The sequence below is a fragment of the Lygodium microphyllum genome, chromosome 5, assembly GCF_053477565.2.
Source record: "Lygodium microphyllum isolate KBCC chromosome 5, Lygodium_microphyllum_v1.1.10, whole genome shotgun sequence".
Lineage (NCBI taxonomy): Eukaryota > Viridiplantae > Streptophyta > Polypodiopsida > Schizaeales > Lygodiaceae > Lygodium > Lygodium microphyllum.
The window spans coordinates 150,717,387-150,742,845 of NC_141139.1; the positions used below are offsets into that span (position 1 = coordinate 150,717,387).

At 40.0% G+C, this 25,459-nt stretch overlaps 1 protein-coding gene and 1 pseudogene across 2 annotated transcripts; both read right to left on the reverse strand.

Moving 5' to 3' along the window:
• Positions 1-3,969: 3,969 nt before the first annotated feature.
• Positions 3,970-25,089, reverse strand: LOC148036534 (uncharacterized). 2 transcript variants are annotated; one of them, XM_087678523.1, is made up of 8 exons: positions 24,986-25,089; positions 24,695-24,900; positions 22,700-22,820; positions 22,439-22,600; positions 6,012-6,058; positions 4,804-4,936; positions 4,652-4,730; positions 3,970-4,532 (listed from the first exon to the last, which is right to left on the reverse strand). In XM_087678523.1, the coding sequence occupies exons 2-8, from the start codon at positions 24,893-24,895 to the stop codon at positions 4,487-4,489; spliced, it is 789 nt and encodes a 262-aa protein (XP_087534649.1). In that variant the 5' UTR covers positions 24,896-24,900; positions 24,986-25,089; the 3' UTR covers positions 3,970-4,486. The 2 variants fall into 2 exon arrangements, with proteins under 2 accessions (XP_087534649.1, XP_087534648.1); XM_087678522.1 differs by lacking the exon at positions 24,986-25,089 and having other exon boundaries at positions 24,695-24,979.
• Positions 16,567-17,293, reverse strand: LOC148036535 (uncharacterized; annotated as a pseudogene).
• Positions 25,090-25,459: the final 370 nt, after the last annotated feature.

Consider the following 25,459-nt stretch of genomic DNA (forward strand, 5'->3'; position numbering starts at 1 on the left):
TGCATTAATAGTAGATTAGACCTTCCTATTAAATCTCCTTGTTCTCAACCCAAGTGATCAAGACACATTCCCCTTCAATTTCCATATAAAGTTGGATTTCTATCTAAGGACATAAAGACCTCAAAACTAAGAGCTTAGTTATAGCTCATACATGCAATTTTTTGCCACTCCACAAGCCTCCTACATGCCCAAAATTTTAAAACAATTCACAAAAGAATTTCTCACAGATGACATATGCAATTTCAATTTAAACAAGTTATGGCAAGAATCCGACAAGACTCAAGCCTAAAACTAAAGATCAAGAAATAGGAGGGTGACGAAGATGAGAAAGAATCCAAGATTAAGAAGTTATCGAGGATGTAAATGTGTTGTAGTTGGGTTTGGTGCCCCATGAATCAAGTAGATAATTAGAGACCACACAGATACATTGCTAATCTCCAAAGGCCTAGCTTGTGAGAACTTAGAGCAAAAGAAGAAAGACGAAAAGCAAGCAAAGAAGGCAAAAACTAAGATGAGGACAAAATAGAGCCACTCATCAAACAAGGGGACACTATTGCACACAAGAGCATTACCTTTATTTTCTTTACGTGAGAGAGAGAGAGAGAGAGAGAGAGAGAGAGAGAGAGAGAGAGAGAGAGAGAGAGAGAGAGGGAGGGAGGGAGAGGGAGAGAGAGAGAGAGAGTGTGTGTGTGTGTGTGTGTGTGTGTGCATGCGCGCACGCACGCTTTTTTCTTTAATTTTCTAAAATAAACTCTTCTTTCTCGAAAATCGAGTTATACACACATTTCAAAGCTAAGTGGATCACTAAAGTTAACAATGCATAATTTATTTGGGAACTGTGCCACCTTGTCAACACACCAATGTATAAGCATATATCCTGAAGGGCAATGCTAACAACGAAAGGATAATTAAAAGAGCAAAGGGAAAGAAAGCTCCATTACTTAAGTCCACAAAGGCACTTACAAAAGCATAGAATTAGTTACAAAAAGAGAAGAATGAAAGGGAGAATAGCTTAAGCATGACAATCAAGAAGCTCAAAGAGGCCAACAAGTAAATTGATGAACTCAAAGCAAGCCTGCAAAAAGAACAAGACTTGGTGGAGGGAGTATAGGATCATCACCAAACCCTATGGTTGAAAAACTACAAATTCAAATCTATGATATGTGAAATGAGTAGTACCTTCAAAGGCCACAATAAGAAGATACACTAATTGATAGAGGAAAAGCTAGCTGATCTAGAATAATGTCACAATGAGTTCTTATGTAGAGTAGCAGAAAACCTCATTGAAAGGAATCTTTACCAAAATATACAAAGGAAAAGAGAACAAATCACTAAAGGCTACTCTAAGAAAGGTAGAATAACTTCTTCCTAGGCATTAAAAATGTGGCAATGCAAATGAGGATGAAGATGTGGCTTTCTTCAAGAGAAAATTACAAGTGCTCCAAGATACCCTCGAGCACAGCTTCTCCTATGAGCTACTATATATTGAGCATGCTAATCAAAAAGAAGAAATTTTCCAAAACCTCTTAAGATGCATAATACTCCCCAACAAACATTCTGACCTTGGGTAACATCTCCCATTAGACCATACCTTAATAAACCCAATGGGAACCTCCCAAAATAGCCATTCACCCAATCATTGCTCTACCTTGGGAGCTAAGACCCCTATTCTCACCAAGTTATCAATAGCCACTCATGAAGGCTTCTAGTTGTCAACCAACTATGAAGTTGAACACTACATCCAAATGTTGATTGCCAAAAGTAACAAAGAGGAAAACAAAATTGATAAGGGACCTATATCTAGTTTTGCATATACGATTGAGCATGATGCATCAAGTTATGCTATGATGAGCCTCATTAGAGGCAAATACTCTTTAACATCATCAAGGTAGCTTGGTCATCCTTCCATTATACCTCTACAAATGAGCATACCAACCCTAGCAATGGCCTATAATCTCGAAAAATTTAGCATGACTTCAGCTCCATCTAACACAATAGATATAATATGTCAAATACCTTAACATCTATGCCCAAAAACTTGCCTCGCATACATTCTCCACCTCAAGAGCTTATGCCCTCCTGATCATTCATCCATCAAATCACATATTGTTGTGGCATTGCTTTCATTACCACCATTAACTATCTTTGCCTTCTTAACCTATTTCTCAAAACTAATCTATCTTTATGAAGAACGTGTGCTTGCTCTCTTTTGTACATCTCTTTAACCAACCTCAAATTCTACGCATGTAGTCTTTGGTTGATTTCTCATCTCTTTGTTTAGCCTCCAGAAGTTTCACAATGAGACTATTTTTGTAGCCAACCTCCAAGATTCTTCTAATAAATGTCCTTTAGTGTGAAGAAACTCCCCTTCCCTATTGGGTCCACAAATGGATGAGTCATGTTCTACATTAGCAAGAGGCATCAAATAGTTGAGCCATATTTTACCGTATTATAAGGCCAAATGCCTTTGCTCAATGATCCTCAATCCTCATGAGGTTATTAGCCTCTCAAACTTGCTCAAATTGCTATGCGAAATCATGGGGTCAGTGCTTGATATATGTTGATCTACCTATATTGCCATTAGAGGGATTTTAGTTTCTCATCTCTAAGATCGCCAAGTAAATGCCACAATTCTAGTACTAGATGTCAACTTTTTAATGCTCACCATCCCATTTGGGCATAAGTTAAAAGCTTTTGATCTACCGATATTGCCACTAGAGGGATTTCAGTTTCTCATCTTAAAGGGTGTTACTCTAAGACCACCAAGTAAATGCCACAATTCTAGTACTAGACATCAACTTTTTAATGCTCACCATCCCATTTGGGCATAAGTTGAAAGCTTTTATAAATATGTTCTGCAACAAATTTTAATTCCAAAGCATAACCAATTAATCCTTCTCAAATAGTATTTTGCTTATCTAATACTAAAAGAGTATTATACCATTTTTGTAAGCCTCTACTTTTCTAATTCAACAATCACACTCAACCAACAAAAATTTCAATAGTACATTTCTTAGCTAAAATCACTGCAACTTATTAGCTAGAATTACATGTTACCTTCATACGTACCTTATTAGTATAAATAATTTTGGACTTTTTTATCAATTATGCCAATTATAAGGATTCGATATTAATTATAAATTTTAGGCCTCTTTTTATTGAACCAACGGATGGTCCAAACCATTCATTCACTTTGTCCGGCATGATTCTAATTATGTTTGCTTGCTTTTGCATGGTCTCTTGATCTATGACTAGCTATGGTTTTGATTCCCTATTGTGTAAGCATTTCAAGATCCTTCATTATTTTCTAATCTCATCAATGTGACGAGTTAGTAGTTCTAGCTTCATGAAGGGCTCTAGTGGCAACCCTTGATTCATTTGTAAGGCTTCTTTGTAGCATGTGACACGAGGACATCCATCTTGATTTCAACTAGTCAAATAGTCATTCTATATGATCTCCTAGGTCAGCAACAAGCACCCTATGCAAGGAAGGGTTTGGGTTGTCAAGGTCCACCTAGGGCCTTCACATTTAGTTCCTGTAAGTTTTAGCATATAATCTTTCTTGTCTGAGGTAAGGTTTAGGGATCAATATTGGCCCATTGTCATACTTGAATAATTGTATCCCAAAAAGAGCATACCTAGAAGGTGCAAATGATAGGCTTTGAGAAAACCAAGACTCCCCTGGAATTCAAGCAAGTGCCATGATGATTGTCCAAGAAGACACAGGTATAGCCAATAAAACCTTTCTAGGGCAAGATCTATAGAAAGCCAAAGCTATCCCCCCTTCACAAGAAAGCAGTACACATGGAACCATTGCCATAGAAAAATGTGACATGCACATACCCACTTTTCTGTGTGATATCATAAGTTATCTACAAAGGAGACGGCACTAAATGTAACAGCTATTCAAAAAGATATTGAGGAACAATAGTACACAAATGCACACAAGCATATCCACACACATGCCTCTGTACTACAAGAATATTGTTATTATCAAACACCCTGAATGTTGTCACCTTCTACATAAGTTACAAATGTTCATTAACGTTGTTTTTCCAAAGGTTCCACAATTTTAATATAACTCGTAAGTGACGGCCTGTTACATTACAACAGAGCATTAACTCAGCAAGCAGAACAGTGAAGAATGCTGATCGTCCAATCTCCCACTGTCCAAGCATCACGGAAAATGCAGACAGATAAGTAGCCAGTTGGCAAAACTGGCCATGATTTTTACAAGAGTGATTATCAATTACAAAAGAAATGGAATACTGTACAAGCTTCACCCCAAAAGGAAAAGAAGTAAAGAGATGTAGAAGACCTAAAGAACCAAAGAAATTATGCTCCTGTAGAAGGCCTGTTCAAAGATTTTTCTTTTTTCCTCCCTTTTTTCAGGGTGGGGGTGGGGCTGGGGCTGGGGCTGGGGGTGGGTGTGGGGGTGTTGTGTTGTGTTTGTGCAGAGGGGGGGTGTTGTCCTTTCTTTAGTATTCTACTCATCATCAGCATCAGCAAGGCGTGCTCCACGTTGTTTGGCTCTGCAAAATCACCATAGCAAGCTTGAATACAAAAGTTTGACAAGGATCATGTTGATATGTTGACTGTTGAACAGAATAAGAGAAAAGGAAATATCATAATGTTGAAGGACGTGCTCTACCTTCTGGCATGTGCCATGTGCACCTTATTCCGTAAGGGAGCAGATCGGACGGATGTCTTTGCTTTAGTGTCCTCAGGCACTGTGGGTTGGTCAAAAAGATTAACAAAATTTCCAAGTTTTCTGAGTGTTAAACAAAGTAAGAATGCAACTACCTGAAACACTTTCTGTTGCTCCATTTTTTTGAGCATCAAAATCCATAGAAATTTGTGAAGCACCATTCCGAGCCTTTTTTCTGCCCATACAGGACATTGTATCAACAAGCTTCTGGAGATCTCTTGCCTCTTCCTGCAATTTCAGTGTGTTAGTGGACAGCTGGTTCTGAAACAATTAAGAAAATGCAGAGCATATAGATGCTTGCTTTCAGGAATCTGTCTCAAGGAGGCAGATGTCCATGAACATATAGATTATCATCAAGAAAATGCGGAGCATATAGATGCTTGCTTTCAGGAATCTGTCTCAAGGAGGCAGATGTCTATGAACATCTAGATTATCATCAAGAACAGACCACATCTGACTGCCATAGAGAAGCAAGAACTAAATATGAGTGCTAACCCACTGTCATTGTCACCTTGTACAGCTGCAGTCTCAGCAAGCGTAGCAATGCAAGTTGAACAAGACACAGTAGCTGCTGCAATCAAGCAAGCACAAGAATATAGATACAGCAGATGATGCACCACACACATGCATGTCGATCATTACTATTGTCATCCTGCCTGTCAACATCTTTTCAGCCTGCAGACAAGCATTGCATTCGAATCTCACACAATGTATTGCTGCATCATAAGAATACACATGGCTACATATGTGATAGAGAAGTTGTCAGTGCAAAAGCATAGATAGGATACACAAGAGTGCAATGGAGTTTAGGCAAGACAAAGTAGGTTGCACAATCAAGAAAAAACACTATTCCAAGTACAGCAGATGACACACCACACATGTATGTATCAATATTTGTTGCCATCATCCTGCCTGTAAACATTGTTTGTTCAAGAGCATATACAAGAGACAGAGTGTGGCTGTAACTAGGCAGAGATTGTGCAATAGAACTTTAATACTTCTAACCACACATCGAATGGAAAGTTCTACAATGGTAGAGACATGAAAACCCCACACTGAATGTGGGCAGAAACCACCCCCCCTTCCTGGAGAGAAAGAACTGCCTCTTGTTCAAGTCCCTTAATAAAGATGTTGAAAACCTTCGCATCTTGTGGCTCATTGTTCAAAAGCAATCAGAAACTTGCTGTACTAAAAATGGGGAGCATGTATTAAAGGCTGCAACCCAGAACATATTTGAGTATGGTTTCAAAATGCAATGGCTTATTTAAATTTAAGTACAGTTCTGAAAAAGTATCTTGCTTACCTTTTGTTTCAATAGTGCCTCCTTTAGCTGGGATACAGTTCTTTTCTCTGCATTGCAAGTAAACTGATGTAAGAACGAATGATAAAGCTTTCCAAATGAGTCATTGGCTACAAATACAGACTCCCAAATGGATCAGACAACAATCAAATCCTTCCACTAGCAAAATGAGAACTTGTCCACAGGTTGTGGTCTGTAGAATCACTGCCATCCTCTTGCTGTCATATATCACTTCAAAGCAATGTCCTAGGGCAACTAAGCTGATTTATGATTCTTTATTAAAATTACAATTTGGAAAAGCTTCATTCGGATGTCTGATAAAGGCCATAGCCATACAATTTCTTCTTTGCTAATGGTATAGAGTACCTTCACTGCTTATCCCAAGCCTTCATACCATTCACTTAGCATTTGACTCTATTAATTGTTTACTCCATGTTTCTTTGGTGAAATTCGGTTTCCTTTAGAGGGAGCAGCCAATGGTACAGGCTATAAAACTAATGCATGTGACTCATAATTCTCTGTTGAAGAAAATTTTGCTGAATTTGCATGATTGTTAGACACAGCTCTGCTGGCTGAATCTAACAGAACAAGCATTCTTCAACTAGATACTCATTAGCAGTATCCTTAGATGTAATACATCAACTCCACATTACTATGCTAAGTTTCCAACACCAAAAATAAGGACCATATGATCAAACCTAATAGTTGTCATCAAAGTTTGAGCTCGTAATGTGTTGGCTACACTATCAAACTCTGAAGGAAGCTTGTAGAAAATGAGCCCCACAAGATGTACCTCTAGAAGTGTTGTCCTTGGACATCCAAATGCCTGCTAGTAGCATTGGTCACAATGGTCATGAAGTGACTTAGTGCGAATCCACTAAGGACACTTTGGGGTTAGGACAGATGAGTAATATTTATAGGACTCAAGGCTCTATTGTGCACATTCATTGTGTGACCACCACTCTTGGACTCTTGGCGCGTTGACGCATTTGTACACCACAATAGTGTGGACTGGTGGTACCGCACCCCAACCCTTGGAATGTGGCTATGACCCAAAATGCTACTAGCTTCCAAGTTCAAGGGTGAGCCCGTTCGGCTCTACGGCTAGAAGGTGAGTCTAATGTCCATTCCCTTTTATTTGTAGATATGGTTTGTGCAGTGTCTCTGTGCAAATGGATCCTAGGGAGATGTCTTACTGGTATCATAGCATCAACTTGCAATTGGACACAATATTCTGTAGTGATGGGGAGCGCAAGGATCAAGACACTCAATGCTTGCTAGCAGTAAAGAGAGTGAGAGAGAGAGAGAGCAGAGTAGTCAAGAGAGTGAACATGATTTTTGGGTACAATGACGAGTGTACCACTTTAGGTTTTTAGATAGATATATATATGAAAGTACAAGTGCTTAGGGTGTATTCACAGCCGAGCACATTAAAAGGCACAAAGGCCTTTATTCCCAACAACCTCCCACCTAAAGGCAATGTGCCTTAAGAGGAGAAAAGAATCAGCTAAGTCTAGGTATGTACAAAGCTGAAATACATATATCTATCCAACTCCCATCATCTGTCGGCAATGAGCAAACCGCTCTGCTAGAAGACCCTTTGTGAGAAGGTCTGCAGGATTATCATCTGTATACACTTTGACAAGCTCAATGCTCTTGTTGTCAAGTACATCTTTAATGAAATGGTACTTCACCTGTATGTGCTTCGTCCTCGCATGAAAGATGGGATTCTGTACTAGCATGATAGCACTCTGACTATCACAATGAAAAACAGGTAACTCTGTGATGCCAAGCTCTCCCACCAGACGTGAAAGCCATAAAGCCTTCTTACATGCCTCAATGGCAGCCACATACTCTGCCTCTGTAGTGGACTTCCTACAATCCGCATGACCAACATAGTCTGCATCCGTAAAGCCAACAACAGACGCCTTCTGCTTCCCAAAGCAGATGCACAACTCATTTGTGCCTTTGAGGTATCTCATAATACCTTTCACTGCATCCCAATGCTTCTTGCCAACGGTTACCATATATCTGGTAACCACCCCCACTGCAAAGGCAATATCAAGATGTGTAGCAACCATAGCATACATCAAACTATCAACAGCTGAAGCATATGGTATCTTGGCCATTTCAGCCTTCTCATCATCAGATGTAGGGTTGTCCTCTGCATTGAGTTTTATATATGGAGACAATGGAACCCCAATTGTTTTCCCCCCCTCCATATTGAAACATTGCAAAACCTTGGAGATATACTCCTGTTGAGATAGATAGAGTAATCCTTTCGACCTATCTCCAAGTATTCGCATGCCAAGAATGTGATTTGCATCACCAAGATCCTTCATGTCAAAACTGCTATGAAAACTTTCCTTCAGTGAATCCAAGGCATCAGTATCCCTGCCAGCAATCAACATGTCATCTACATGCAGAACCAAGATAATCACGTTGTCATCTGCTGCCTTCTTAGTGTACAAGCACTGATCCACTTGACTTCTATGAAAACCTTGAGATTGCATAAATGTATCAAACTTATAATACCATTCTCTTGGTGCTTGTTTCAACCCATACAAACTCCTTTTGAGTTCACATACCATGTTCTCTTTCCCTTTTGCAACAAACCCTTCAAGCTGTCAGTTGCAACCAAGTCCAAAATGGTTCTCAATGTAATCATCTTGACTATAGGAGAGAATATCTTATCAAAGCCAATTCCATGTTCTTGCTTGTACCTCGTTGCAACCAATCTTGCTTTGTACTTTGGTGAGAAACCAAAAGTGACCATCTTGTAAACCCATTTGCATGGAAGTATTTTCTGCCCTTTAGGCAACTGCACCTAGTTCCAAGTGTCATTTTCCTCAAGAGATTCCATTTCTGACAACATGGCTTTATACCATTTCCTGTTGTCATGTTTGTCGATTGCTTCTTTGAAACAAGATGGTTCACCACAATCTGTCAACCTGACATAGTTAGCCTCATTATTTGCACCATGAATGAATCTATCAAGTTGCCTAGTAGCCCTAGACGATCTCCTAACCCAATGATCATTGTTTACTAGCTGTTGAGCATTTTCAGCTTCTTGTTTTGACATTTCAGCCTGCAAATCAGCGTTAACAGCTTGTTGTCCTGATTGTTCCTACATGTAGTGGCTCATTATCATGGGCAATAGCTGGCTGATCATTTTCAGCATTATTTTCTGCATTTACAAGCTCATTTACAATGGGTATTTACTGCTGTACAACGGGCACATTTTACAACGGGTATTTACTGCTACACAACGGGCACATTTTGCTGTCCAAAAGGTATGTCTTCCCTAAATACAACCCTATGAACCTCCTCAGTCTTTTCGGGCTATTTATGCATACGATCTTCTCGAAAGATAACATCATTGCTGCATACTACTTTCCATTTCTCAAGATCCTATAATTTATGCCCCATTTCACCCTCGTCACCATATCCTGGGAAAATGCATTTACACGACTTTGACTCAAGTTTGCTGCATTTTTCTTTACGAATTTGCACAAAAGCCTTGCAGCCAAACACTTTCAGGTGAGCATATGAAAGCGGCTTGCCCTCCCCAAAGACCTGTTTGGTGACCGATTAATCAAGTGTACGGCTGTCATAACATCCTCTGCCCAAAAACCATGGGATAATGCAACATGAGACAGCATTGTACAAACCGTATCCTGTATGGTCCAATTTATACGCTCTGCAACGCCATTTTGAGGTGGATTATGAGAGACAGTGAGCTCCCTCTTTATCCCTTTGCTATCACAAAATGCTTGAAAGTCCTTGGACGCATATTCCCCACTATTGTCAGAGCGAACACACTTAGAGTATCTTATCAGTTTGATTTTCAACCAATGCCAAGAATTTTATAAACTTGTCAAGCACTTCATCCTTGCTACGAATAAGGCAAACCCATACCTTTCGTGTAGCATCATCGACAAAGGTGACAAAATATTTCTTTTTCCCTAAACTCTAGAGGAGAAGATTTCAACGAAAGAGACTTCTTACGAGACTTCTGTGCATGTTTACCATAAACACAATGATCACAATGCTCAAAATCTGCATAACGAAGACATGACAAGTAACCCAAGCGAGAAAGCACTTTCATTCCAGTGTGACTCATGTGTCCTAACCGGCCATGCCACAAAGAAACACTTAGCTACTCGGTCAGAGCAACCACATGAGCACTCAGACTAGATACATGGAGAGGATACAAGGTATCACTTTTACAACCTCTGGCAATCCCTCTAGATCCCTTACAGATCTTCCATTTCCCATCACCAAAGCTAGTATGATATCCATCGTCATCTAGCTACTACCAATGCTAATCAAGCTATTCTTGAGCTAAGGTACATGCCATACATACTGAAGTGTGAAGGCAGAACCATGCCGAAACTGCAACTGCACATTGCCAACATCTACAATGTCACATGCATAGTTGTCCCCAAGATGGACAATACCATGTCAACCCCCTGTATAGGCAAAGAACCACTCACCATGAGCGGTGATATGGAAGGAAGCACCTGATTCGAGAATCCAGGTATGCATGTCATCAGGTGTATCTGCAAGTAAAGCATGTGCACCAAAGTGTGAAGAGACAAAGAGTACGTCATTCCCACTGTCACTGTCATGAGTGATTACATTCACCGCTTCAATTTTGACACTACTCTTCTTAAGTTGACTCTCTTTCTTCTCTTCCTTGCTATCATCTGTCTTCTTGCCCTTTCCTTTCTCTTTCTTCCATTTGTAGCAATCACATTTAAAGTGACCCTTCTTGCCACAATGATGGCATTCAACATCTTGGCCAAGTAATTTACTGCGTCTCTTGCTATCAGATTTTCCTTTTTACTGTGATCTGCCCCTAGTATACAAAGCACTGTAAGACTTACTCGATGCATTGTTCTGCCGATTCATTTCTTCCATGAGTAGAGCACTCTCTATGAAACCAGCCTTCCTTCTTGGAATGGGTGGTGATAACCTGATTTAAGAGTTAATTACAGCAATAAATAAATGCACATAAAATGAAATACACACTTTACCATAACATTCTTGGACAATAGACTCCCTATTGGCCCCAAAACCCGCGCCCCTTGCAGTATTTCTTTAGCTTCATCCAATTGGAAGGAGTATAACTTGAGATTTTTCTAACCAATTGTTCTTGCTATCATAAATGACCAGCAAGCCTTTTGGGTCATTTGCCCCTTGATTCACCCAAGACTTCTTCTCCAATTTGACCCTTGGCTGGCCAAATGCTGCCCCAAATCAATTCGGGACGGGCTGGCTCCTGAAATCCCTTGATAATCTTCAATTATCAACTGCTGATTTCAGTCCCTTGAGCCTTCAATCTCTCGCACGAATCCCAAGGTGACTGCTAAACCCTACTTTTTGCTATAAAATAGGGTTTACTGCAGAAATTACAGATTAGCCCACTAAAAATGGCTGAAATCTCCTCCAAATGGCTAAGAATTGTTAAGAATGGCTGAGCATAGGCTGAAGGAGATGTGAGAATGTTGTAGAGAAAGAAAATTCTGAGATTTGTCGCGAAGTACTGATCAAAATCAGCTGCTGCCCTGCTGTACCAACCCCAAACGGATGCACCAACAACAATAGGAGCATCAGAGACTGTGATCTTCAAGAGAAAATGCATCAGCAGCAATTGCCATCTTCCCAAGGTCAAGAATATACAATCTCCATCACCAAAATAGTCTCCAACGGCTGGGAAAATGGCCCCAAAAGTTGGCAGCAACAGTCCAACACCTCTTCCCAACAGCTCCATAAAGAAAAAATGAGATTTCTCTCTCCCTTCAACCCTATTTAGCCTTTCCCCACTTGCATGGAAAAGTCTTGCCAAGTGGCTGCTTTCTTAATCCATTTTCAGCAATTTCCAACCATTTAATTAATTTTCAAAATTAATTAATTCTAAAAATTAATTAATCCATGCCTAGAAAATTGACCTTGCCCATCCAAAAATTAATTGGCTAGGCCATTTGCAACCCAAAGTGGTCCCATCATTAATTGACCCTTGGACAAGCATTAATCCATTAATTAATGCCTAGTCCCTAGTGTCACCACTGACACTTAATGGCCAATTAATGGTCCTAAGGGCAAACTGACACCAAAATTCACCTAGAATCTAACAAGTATAACTTGTTACAACTTTTGCCTTTGACACCCATCTTTTTCACAAGGTCCTTCGGCCTTCAACTGTGAGAAAGTAGCTTGCACCTAACATGTGCAACACATGTGCATCTTTTAATTGCACATTTGACTAATCCTTTAATCAAATGTCAATTAAACATAAGCAAAGTATCAAATTTTCACGTCCTTGTGACACTCTACATCACCATACAAAAGAACCGCATTAGAATTGCTCATAGCAGTCCTGAATGTATCCCAACTCTTTAGAAGAGTGCAAAGCAAAAACGTAGCCTTAAATTCTTCATCAATCAAAAACTTCAAGGCAACCAGCTGGCTGAAAATAAAGTTAAACTCACTCAAGTGAGTAGACATTGCTATATCCTCTTTCATACGCAAATCCATAAGCTTTTTCAACCAATACACTTTGCTTGTTGCAGCACTCTTCTGTGCATACAGTTCTTCTAGTCGAAGTCCAAATAGCATATGCAGAATCCAAACCTTCAATGTGAAACAGCAAGGCATCAAAAATCGATAGCTCGATGGTTGAGCATGCAAGCTCATTTAACTCATCCCAATCGTCCTGTTCCATATCTGCGGGTTTTGCCCCTTTTGTCTTAATCGGCTTGCTTGCTTCTTTATGTGCTGCCAACCATGATTGTCAGCCCAAATGTGACCAAAAAATTTCAGCAAATGCAGGCCCAAATTGTCATACAAGTGACCAAGGTACAAAAAAGTACCAACCAACAATAAATGACCACGTAGAAGCAGAAATTTCAGATCTGTAAGTAAATTCCCAGAAGCACCAAACCATGTGCTACAGCTATCCACAACTGATTACAGTTCCATTGCATGGGTCTAAAATTCATCATCTATCACAAAATTGTAAATGAAATGGTCCACATATTCTCCTATCTTATCACACTTTTGCATATTATTGTGTATGTGTAGTATGCAAGTATGTAAGAGGGTTCAATTTGCCAAGACTGTAAGCTAAGTTGCCTTCACCTTCAATAATTTTCCCTTGAAAATTTATGGGAGAATATCAAACTCTATAGTTCACATGAACTTTCATTTATTATGCTATGTATTAATCCATATTAACATATGTGACACATAAATTCTCAACCACATCATCATGAATCAAAGTCCATATGGATGCTTGTAAAGTGAAGGGGTTGGCTAAGATGTTGGTAAGTGAACTTTAGCTCAACCTTGAATCAATAACCCGCTTGTAAAAGGGTAATCACTTAAGTCTCAAATCACCAAACTTTTGCTTTTCAACCTTGTTCAAATCCTTAGGTAGAATATCCTTCTTTTAAGAAAGCTTTGCGACGCCACCTCACATGCTATGTGAAGGTCATTCTCTATAGAATAGAATATCTCTATGAGATGTGAAATAGATTTAGATGCATGTTTTCATAAATAAAGATTAGGTTAGTAGTGAGATAACATATGTACTAGTAAACTCATGTTTTCACTTGAGAGTGCTATTGTGAATGAAACAATTTCATAAATTATTAGCAATTTGGGAGCAGATGGATGGAAGATTGTTATATATCATGACAATATGATTAGCACACAACTAGCACAAAACCCATTATTTTATACTAGGACAAAATATTTTCAATCACCACAGACTTCCTAGGTCTGATTAGAGCACTTATTGGAAAACACCAGACTCATCTGACGCAGCACGAATCGCTGGCGCCTAGAAATCGGGGTAGCACTTCCTCGTCCTGTGAACCAAAAGCTCTCTCTCTCTCTCTCACACACACAAGGCCAACCAAGGAAATGAGGTCTGTCCTGGCCTCCCAAGCCTCTTAAGGCCCTTTCCCAGCGCTGCAGAACCTTACAGCTAGTTCCCTGTCCCTGTCTCACCCAGAAACTTGAATCTGGTCCTCTGTTTCCCTGTTTTTGCCAAAATAGAGCAATTTCAGCAAAACCCCCAAATTTCACTGACCAATCTGTCCCAATTGCATTAATACATGTTCTCGGAGACATAAATCGGGCAAAATTAGCAAAAATTCACAAAATTTTGAAAAATGCCTAATTCTTTTGGGTCCAAATGTGCACCAATGTCAACCAATCTGACTCAACTTAACAAAATTTCACCAATACAATAAAATCCCCAAATTTTATAGGTCCAATGTTGAGAAAGTTCACTCAAATAAGCAAAATTTCAATAATTTTGGCACAATCCCCAATGCAAATGCACACAATGTTTGCAATTTCTGACGCAGATGCCTCAATTTTGCATGAATAGTACTCAGTTTGGAGAAGCCCCAAATTTTTGAGCCAAGATTGCACAATCTAACCTTTTGTGCTTGCGCACACGAACCTTGGTTAGAGGGAGAGGAATTTTGAAAATTTTGGAGAAAAAAAAATGGATGACAGGTCCGTTGAGCCGTCAGTTGTGCGTCCATGAGCCCCGCAAGTCCTGTCCGTTGCAAACCCCCTGGTCCCATCCATCACGCGCCCCGCTGACCCCATCCACTGGCTATCATTGTCGACGTTCGTTGTTCGTCAGTCGCTGCAATGGGCAACACCCCACTACGCAATGTTGCACGTCTGCTCCTTGCTCACCTCGTTGTCACGCTGTTGCCTGCTCGCCCAACCCGTCGCACCAGTGCCACACACGCCTACTGATCGGGCTGTTGCCAACTCGCCCAGCATAGTACGGAGAAGTTTCGGAAACGGGGGAAACGGAAACAAGGGAAACCGGAGTTTCGAAGTTTCGGACAAATTTTGAAAACGGAGAAACGGCATTTCGGATTGTATACTAAAAAAAATACAGTAATATGTGGGTATGTAAATATATCAATGTCTACAACATGTATTCAAATTTCATACAAAAATTTGAGTCTTCGGGTCATATGATTGAAATCATGATTCATTACACATTTCACGAGACACGAGTCACAACTCATGAGTAAAGATTGAGGAGTCAAGACTGAGGACTCAATTGTTGAAACTTAAGACAACTTAACACAATTAAGACTCATTTTCAAAACATAAGGCAACAAAATGAATTAGAATTTATGACTCGTGAATAATCTATGATCTAAAGAGCAGTGAAGACTGGCATTAAGAACAATGGAACAAGAATCAAGATGCATAATAAGTGGGAACAAGATACAATGATAGTAACTATGTCATGTGAATAATCTATTATCTGTCAAAACTCCAAAGTCCAGTGAGGCTATAAGTATCAATATCAATGAACAACCGACAACTCTAGTCTGGACTCTACATTGCAAAACTGACTCCTGTGTATCATGAGTCATCCGAACTCTGAGGATTTGTGCACCATCTTCTCGTCCGGCTATAAAGACCTTGATCAAGAAGTTGATGAAGCAGCCTCAATCTCATCCTCAGACTCTAGCTTTGACTCTATCTGTGATGCACGACTACGTGTGGCCCTCACTCTAACCCTCCTCCGTGCACGAGTCTCATGCACTAATGCCGATAGCTCCTCATAGAGCATGGAGTAAATATCCCAGGAGATTCAATATGTTCAATGTTGAAACTTCATACATATCACAATTTACAATCCAACTTCCAAGCAAATTAGCAATGTCAAGTATCAAGGACTCAAGGTTAAAAAGTTAATTATACATAATACTAATCATTATCAATTTACATGTGAAGACTCAGGGGACAGAGCAGTCCTCTCAAAAAGCTGGAGATTACAATGGCAAAACACTAAACGCTCCAACTAGGCATTTGTGAGCTTGTTTCTCTTTTTGGTGTGGAAGAGGGCCCACGTGCTCCAGTTCCTCTCAGCAGGCCTTGAACCACAATCTTGCGAGAAGACTCGAATGGCAATGCGTTTCTATTTCAAATTTAAGAGATTGAGATTAAGTAATTGACAATTGCTAATATGCATGTAGCAAAATCAACATTTGAGTGGATAATAGATTACAAAACTTGTTCCCTAGGTTGCATAATACATTAGATAATCAAGATTTAAAATATAAAAGTCACCAGTCACATACCAAAGTAGGAGCACAATTGCCGTATTTCTCCCACCAAGAGACAAGCTGAAGCTGTGTCTCTCGAAGCCTAGCTGTGGGTCGGCCAAAATGAGAAGAATAATTGCGGAATGCCAACAAATCATTCTCTACTTTTCTCATCATATCCATATAATTTCCTGTGAGACGCCTCATGTACTCCATGAAGGCCTCCTCTAACTTCTCACTAGTGTACTGCTCCTCACTACACCAAAGGGAATGCAAGATATGTGCGACAACATGGATTGGTTTATGAAACCAATCCCATCATGCATTCCACACTACACGAATTTCATCAATCCTACAAATAAAATAAGTTAAAAACTTAGAAGTTAGAATAATGACTAATCATCAAGGAGTCCTTAAAACTTAATATCAAATTATTACATGTGTAAAAGTTAAACAAAAACTTACTTCTCTTGGCACAAAAAGCTGTTGCGAAGCAAGGCCTCGCCAATTTTATCCATATACTCGTATAGAAAGCCTAAAGTACTCCCCTTCATATCAGTGATGCGCAATATAATGTAAATAAGAGTGAGACTTTTCACTAATGCCTTTGCCTCAATCCACCAGCTCTCATTTAAAATATTGTGCCTAAAAGCAAGAGCCTTTGGAGACTCTCTCACTCCATGTGAGTCATTCCTGGCATACAATGGTCCGTATCAAATTTAGATGGACACGTATCAACCTCTCCAATACAATAAACATATAAGCAAATCTAGTGGTAGAGAGCTTCAATAGCTTAATTGTGCTATTGGCTCAAAACATGCTTGTGACGAATGGCCTCTTTTTCACAAATCTTACCATGCTTGTTGCCATCTTAAAAATGTTATCCACCCAAGATATTTGCCCAACATCTTCCATAAGCAAGTCAAGGCAATGAGATGCACATGGAGTCGATACTATACTAGGAAACTCCTCCTCAAGCATACATCTCATAGACACATAATTGCTTTCATAATCTGTCACCACCTGCACCACATTTTGGACTTCTATGTCCATGATTACCTGTCTCATGTGCTCCCAAATGAAAGCTCCTGTGATGGTGAGACCTGAGACAGAGACATTGATGGCGTTAATGAACATTGTGCATTTAAATGAAGACACCAAAACATTGTAAACATTCTTTTGACGCATATCTCACCATCCATCCCATAATATTGTGCATCCATATTTCACCTATGTCTCCTTCAAGGGCTCCACTTGAGCCTCTATGGATGCTTTCTCCTTTCGAAGCTCTCGTATGCGTAATGCATCTGCGGATGGACCTTCCCACTCACACCCTATGCGGCTTATTACGCTGATTGTCTTCTTTTATTGATGTGTAGTAGCCACATTGAAACGAATAGCACACCAAATAAATAATTATGTGAGTTCCCTAGTTGCCTCCACAATTGCTTGTCTCTGAAGTCCTGCATGGACACTTGCACCATGCAAGGAGCCCTTTTATCCACCACCACTAGAAGATGACAACCGGATTCTTTTTACACTTAGACCCGATACGAATATGGGCCACTGACATTGACACCTCCAATTTGGGCCACTGACACCTCCAATTTTTATGGGCTATTTTTTTTATATGCACTTTTTTTAATGGGCCACTGACACCTCCAATTTGGCTAGCGCCACTAGGTTCACTAGCCTCTCTTTGCCCCACTTGTGCTTCATTAGCCCAATGTGGTGTTGATTCATCGACTTCTAGCTCAATACCCATACGCTTTCGGCGACAAAGATGAAGACTTACTGTTACTTCTACCGGCACATTTACGCGAGGCCCGATGTTTTTGTTGGGAATGCAAGCCAAGTCGTCTTTCACGCACGTTACACTCCCCAATTTCTCCAATCCACAATAGTTGCACCGCCACTTCTTTGATCCGCTGGAACCCCTATATCCCTTGATTGGAGTGACATGCCTCCAATATGGGTCCAGCGCCATGATATGATTAGCCTTTAGAAATCGGAACCTAGGTAATTTATTAAAGGAGGAGAAGAAGAAAATGAAGAAAAAGAAAGAAAAAAAAAAAGAATAATAAGAATAAGGAAAAGAAGGAATAAGAAAGAAGACTCCTAAATTTTTATCCTGCCTTTTGGATTGACCAAAGCTTTTGCAATTTTTCAACAAATGATTGGAGAAACATATGAAACATTTATGTATCCACTTACGTTTTTTATGATAAGAGCGATTGTTTGCGAAACTATCCAAGTGCAAATTTTTTCGCACGAAGTTGTTATAGCTTGATCATATAATCTCCATTGATGGCATTCGAATTAATCCTGAAAAGAATTGAGTAGTACTTGATTAACCTATTCGAACAACTATATGGCAAGTTAAATCTTTTTTAGGTTTTACTGCATTTTTTCAATGCTCACATAAGTCTACTAGTTGTTTAGATGAGCTTGATCAATGTTTACAAGCATTGAAATGACTTGTTGCACTACTCTAATATTGCAAATTATTCATCCGAATAAATCTTTTGAGCTTTATATGGATGCGAGTGATTATATTTCAAATGTTCTTCTTTATCAAGATGGCCGATCAACCATATTTAAGAGCTATAAGTTTACCGACGCCCAAATGCATTACACCACCCAAGAGAAACTATCGACAATCATCTATCTACTTAAAGTATAGCATCATTATTTGTACAATGTCCGCTTTTTAATTTCAACGGCTCACTATTCACTAAAATACCCTTGTGATCAACCCAATCTCCACGGTTGTAAGGCAAGATGAACAGAGCTTATGCAAAAATTTGACTTTGAGATTTACTATTAAAAAAAACGCAACTAATATGGTTGTCGATACTCTTAGTCAAATACTCAAAGATAATGTCTTATCCTTCTCCAAAATCTCAATTGATTTCTATCTTTCTCTCAAGGGACATTGTCAAAATGATCTTCACTTTCATAAGATCTGACAATTAGTTCAAGAGGCATCTAGTAGCCTAAGAAGCTTTGGTTGTCCGGACACCTAAAAGCTAGCTATTGAGAAAAAGATGGTGGAAGAAAACAAGGTCATGACACAATCTGGGTTGTGATTGACCGATTGACAAAAATGACTGCATTCATTCCTACGAAGATAAACGTGAAAAGTCACAAGTTGGCTTGTCTCTTTATCAAACATCTTTATAGACTTTATGATTTGCCAGATGGAATAGTCTATCACAAGGATCCTACTTTACTAGCCATTTTAAAAACAATTTTTCAAAAATTGGAATCTCGATTATCCATATCATCCTCCGAGCATCCTGAAATCGATGGACAAACCAAAATGATAAATTAAACCATGGAGGATATGTTGTGTACATATGTCTCTCATAGACAACCTAATTGGAGATGTTAATTTTCTCAAATTAAGATTAGCTTATAATAGTGCTAAGCATCTAGCTACTGGCTATAGCCCATTTATGCTTATGTATGGTTATGAGCTAAAACCACCGGTTGCCACAAAGCTTAAGGAGGTATAAATGTAGTCCTAGTTGACTTTGTACATGATATACAAGAGATGATGATGATTGCTAGGAAACGCATTAAAACGGCCTAAGATCATGCTACATTTTATGCTAGTCAACATCATACTTCTTAAGACTCCAATAGGGCACATGGATTTATTGTGAAGTCCCAAAGAACTCTAATTTGATAACTACTACAATTGCTATCTCAAGATATTGTGGTCCTTTCTAGATTATCAAGAAAATAAATAGCATATCCTATGAGTTAGATTAGATTGGCAAAGTCTTGTAGCTTGAGAATATTGCTTGATGTGTTCTACTTAAACCCAAATTGGTTCTTGAATTTATAAATAAACAATCCCACTGAACTGTTTATCCCAAATATTTGGTCAGGTGAAAAAACAACCCGAAGGCAAAAGCTACTAAGGAGCCAATACATTTGTTGAAGAGTCCTTTCTCTCACTTTGTCCTTGAGGATATTGCTGAGGACAGCAATCATTCATAATGGGGAAATTGGTACATCCTTGGACATTTGGATGGGCGCTAGTAGCATTGGTTATAGTGGTCATGAAGTGACTTAGTGTGAATGTACCAAGGACACTACAAGATTAGAACAACTGAGTCCTATTTATAGAACTCAAGGCCCTATTGTGCACATTCGTTGTGTGATCACCACTCTTGGACTATTGGCCCATTGGTCGACATATTTGTACTCTAGGATGGTGTGGACTCATGGTATTGGACGCAAACCCTTAGAAAGTGGTTATGGCCAAAAGTGCTATTAGCTTGTTTGGCTCTATGGTTGGGAAGTGAGTTTGATATCCAGTCCCTTTTATTTGTGCATATGTCTTATGTCATGTCTCATGTGTAAGTTGGATCCTAGGGAGACATCTCAAGAAGGGTGAAGGATAGGAGTCGAAGTCGATTCCATAGACTAGATTACCCAAGGAAGGAAATGATTGAATTGTACTACTCGCCTTGAACTTCATAGTCTAAAGTTGACCATAGAAAGTTGCAGCTCACGTGGTCAACAGAGCCTTGTGCATAAGCTGTAACTTCTTCCACACTTCTAAAGACATCCTACATGAGGCAATGGCCACAAGGACTTCTTTAGAGATGCATCGAAGAAGAGCAAAGTATGTGCAAGAATCTTCTATCTCTGAAGTAAGAACTGGTTCAAATCAACACGTGATACTTCCTCTTGAGTGTGTCCAAATCAGGCTGAGAATATGAATTGGGTGAATATCGGCAGGTCTACGAAAAACAATTGAAAACGGCTGCAAAATCAGATAATCGTCAGCTGCAAATGAGAAAACCTCAGCTTTCCATGCAAAACGCAAGCAGATTAGCAGGAAACCCAAGCTGAAAACCAAAGCACAGGATCTGGCAGACAACTGCTTGGTGGCTGAAAACTGTCACCCAGCTGAAGGAACAGGTGCTGGGTCTGCCTGGATCAGGACAGCAGCAAATACAAGTTTTTGGAGCAGTCTACAGGCGAATACACCTGAAAACAGCAGTCAAACATAGCAAGCAGCACCAGGGTCTGCCTAGATCACAACAGCAGCAAATGCAAGTTTCTGGAGCAGTTTACGCGCGAATAGACCTGAAAACAGCAGTCAAACACAGCAGGCAGCACCAAAACCAAGAGGTACATGCTCTCATACCACGTCAGAAAAGTGTGGAGCAACAGAAACAAAGAGACACTGCTGACATAGACTGCAGTGGACACAAAGAACAAAAGAGAAGACAGCAAGAACTCAAGAACACAGAATAGACTAGGGAAATGGATTCCATATACCAAAGCTCTAGAACAGGACAATGGCACACGCAATAAATCACTGGCAATGTGCACCAGTCTCCATGTCTTCACCTGGAAGCAATCGTGCTAATATGATGTGCATCTATTAAATGAATGAAGAGAAGGGCGACTGCCAATAAATAGGCAAAAATATGCCACAAATAACAATCAGTCGACCAGCCTAAAAGCAGGCACCAAAATACTAGTCAACCAGCCTAAAATGGCTCTAGCATAAGACAGAAATCTACACTAATACACAGACTTTGAAACCCCAGAGATGTACTCTGCTAACACCATCCATTGTTACTATGCATTCAGCAAATCATCCACTCTTGGCATAGGATAGCATAGTGATCTTGTTACAAGGACTCAAATCAATGCAAAATCTGTAATCGTAATTGGCCTTCTGTATCAACTAGCATAGACACAAATAATATATAATCCCCTAGCTTCTTCTTTGCTAGAGAGCCTAATGCCTACATCTGTCCAAGAACCTGCGATCAACAACCATTCATGTCTTCACAAATGAACTCAAGTGATGACCCTTGAGCAATGAACTCAAGGACTGTGCCTTCACTTTATAGTATCATCTATCTTCAAAATATTTAAAAACTTGGGAAGATAGTTTATAATGCCTCCTTGTAACATTGTCCTTGAATTTTCCATCTCTAAAACATTTAAGAAACCTTTTCTATTTAGCATGAGCATGAGCTCCACATGACGTTATCTTCCTTACAGTGTTTATCATTCTTCATGATTGAAGTTTAAACTTTAGGCATGTACGTCTACTTGTGGTTGAAGGGTTATTGATATTGTACACAATACACTAACAATGGAAGATACCTCCATCCAAATCGACAAATCAATCCAAAAATCAAAAGCATGTGGGCAAGCATCTATCTGACATGCTTGACTGCCACTCAAAAAGATTATACACCTTCAAGTAGTTGAAAAGCTTGAAATCTGATCACAACACATGGGGGTACTCAAGAATAAGAACAAATGTGATGCATCTGGAAAAAAGATTAAAACCTGCTGTCAAAGCATGGGCTTGATGCTTGAAAGCCTTGAGCAATTCCACACCAATATGCCCCATCACATCCTCAGCAGAGGGGCCAACAACTTTTTCTAGAGTAATAGAGACACGAGGCATGCCTTTGCATTTTTGGGTAACCACCTTTGCAGATGTCGCACCTGCAAAAAACACAGAGGTCATTAATATTGACAACTCTTGGTGACCCCAAATTTTGTTATTAATGCCGATAGACTTGCCAAAAACATAGAAATAAGTACCATGACCACCAATTGAGCTGGCTGGACCTCCAAGGATAAGCTTTACATTGTCTGATATGAATGCATCTCTTAAATATTGAAGAAATTCATTCCATGAGCCCCCAATACCTACTTGATCTCTCTGCAAACAGTGGCATGCCTGCTATCAGTGTGCAATAATATGAAAACATCTTATTTTTAAGCTGCATTAGACAATGCCAGCATAATACACCCCAAAAACTAACAAATAGCATACTTCTTATACAAATCATATTCTTGATAATTTCTTGACAATGACACATCACAAACACAGAAACAGAACAGGGGGTGCCCTTCCCTTCCAAATATAGAACATATCATTGTGAGAACTTCCACAAGGCTCTCTAGGCATCTCTGAATGTAAGCCCACCAGAGTCTCAAGGAAGCATCACAATGCCTAGGATTTAGAGTTCCTGTTTGCGCATCTTGGGCTTTGTTGCCAGGACACAACACAAACACAGAAACCGAACAGGGGGGCACCCTTCCCTTCCAAGCATTGTGAGAACTTCCACAAGGCTCACTAGGCATCTCTAAATGTGAGCCCGCCAGAGTCTCAAGGAGACACCAGAATGCCTAGGATCTTTTTAGCATCTTGGGCTTTGTTGCCGGGCAACTACAGCCAAGGTGTCTTGCCTATTTCTCTTTTGGGCACATCCTTGTACATCATTAGAGCTTCAAATTGTCTATGTTCTTCAAAAATCAAAGTTTGCTGTTTGTGCTCATTGTTCTCTCTCTTTCCCTCTCTCTTCATTTCTCCTTTTGCATCTTGATCACCTTCATGGATTAGAGCCAAATTGACTTAACTGCTCCCTTCCACCCTTAATCATAGCAAAGATATTGCAACAGGCCTGCCTCATTTCTGTGTTCTTGCTGCTATTTGCTCCTCTGTTTCATTTTGACCAGCACAAAGTTGCCCCTGCATTTGGGTCCTGGAGGACTGCACAAACCTGTACCTTCTGCATTTCAGCTGACACATGGCAGAGGTGCACATGCTACTGGTAGTCGTCCCACTGTGTTTTTCACTTCTGTCTCCCTTCCCTAGGTGTGTTTTCATCTCTGGTTGCTTGCTAAGTAGTGCTGTCACAGGGTGATTGCATGGCTGGCTGCCTGTTCTGAGCATTCCAAAGACCACAAACATGACCATGCAGGAAGAAAAGGATTTGAAAATATCAAAAAAGTACCTTGGTGTGGCAGCATGCTTCCACTAATGAGTATCCAGTGGATACTTCTGTTTGGAGACAGGCTTGGTGGTCTTTTTGTGTTGTTACAAATATATTTGCGAGCCCTTGTACAATTTACTATGGAGGTGGTTAAAAATTTTGTAAAGTTAAGAAAGATCCCAACTTTGATGTCATCCTGCACCATATTCTTTCTTAAATCTTTATTCCCCACAAATTTGAATCCAGCAGTGCCTTGCGTAGAGTTTTACACTGACTAATAGACCAATCGAAAAAGGATCGATTGAACATCAATAAAACTATCTCAGCCTCATTCTCAGGTCATAGCTTTTTCTACCATTCTTTGGACGAACAAAAAATTGAGTGCTATTGATCATAGTCTGGGGGTATTTTAGAACAATACGAGCCCAGACCTTCCAACTCCGATGCAACATACATGATTAACTCCCTTCTTTAAAATGATAATTCCATTCCACAATTCCAAGGAACTCCAATACAACATTGTTTTCCTCCATCTTTGAACGCCATTCCATCAATCCAAAGTTGTTTTCTTCGTAATTTAATTAATCAATCTTGCTTGTGGTGTGCTAGAAAAGAGGCTAGGGCTTGAAATTCCATCCCATCAGTCCAAGGAACTCCAATGCAAAATTGTTTTACTCCGTCCTCCGTCTAATCTTAACGCCATTCCAACAATCCAAGCTGGTTTCCTCAGTAATTTCATTGGTCAATCTTGCTTGTTAGGGCTAGAAAGAGAGGAGGAAAATAAAACTTTGCCGAAAACAGGAAGAATAAAACCCACCAGATCATCTAGCTCTTGAATGCTTCTGAGGGCTTGCCAGGTATTGGAGTGGAAGTCCGTGGTGAGGAGCCTGAGGGAGGTGCCGTCGTCCTTGGGCTGCAGAAAGAAGACGAAAGGGAGCAGCGCGCAGGGCTTCGAGTCTTCGAGAGCCCCCTCCGCCTGGCCGTGCAGAGGGGCGAATCCAGCCAAGCTCGCTGTCATCTCATCTGACACACAAAAACCCAAAGACAACGACGGCAATCACTCTCCAAGAAGCCCAAAGTCTAATGCCGGTTATGAGGTGCATCTTACCTCTAATAAGAGAGACGAAGGGGAGGGAAGGAAGCTCTTTTTTTAAATTAAAACCCCCTCCCCCTCACTCACATGCAATCTATCGTTTTTTCTTCCCCTTCCTCTTTTTAATTAAAACCACCTCCCCCCACCCCCCCCCCCCCCCCCTCTCTCTCTCTCTCTCTCTCTCTCTCTCTCTCTCTCAAATTAAAACCCCGTCTTCTCTCTCACATATACTCCCCTTTTTTCTTCCCCCTCCCCTTGCGATTTAAATTTTTCCCCCCCTCTTTTGCTCATATGTAAGGCAAAGGTTCTTTTTCTCTCTCCTATATTAAATCTCTAATATATTATTTTGGTCGCAGGTTTAAAAAGCCCAGAACTTCCAAAGGACTTCCCAAACCTACCCCTCTTCCAAACCTCCCTTTTTCAATTCAAACCCTCTCCCCTTTCCTCTCTCTTACATATAATGCTCCTCTCTCTCACATAATTTCTTCC

What these genes read in the sequence shown, in the direction of transcription:
- LOC148036534 (XM_087678523.1), bottom strand. Translation starts at nt 24,895, where the DNA reads ATGACAGCGAGCTTGGCTGGATTCGCCCCTCTGCACGGCCAGGCGGAG. An exon ending in CAGCTCAATTGGTGGTCATG is followed by an intron (nt 22,601 to 22,699) that starts GTACTTATTTCT and finishes TGTTTTTTGCAG; the next exon opens with GTGCGACATCTGCAAAGGTG. An exon ending in AGGCACTATTGAAACAAAAG is followed by an intron (nt 4,937 to 6,011) that starts GTAAGCAAGATA and finishes CTGAAATTGCAG; the next exon opens with GAAGAGGCAAGAGATCTCCA.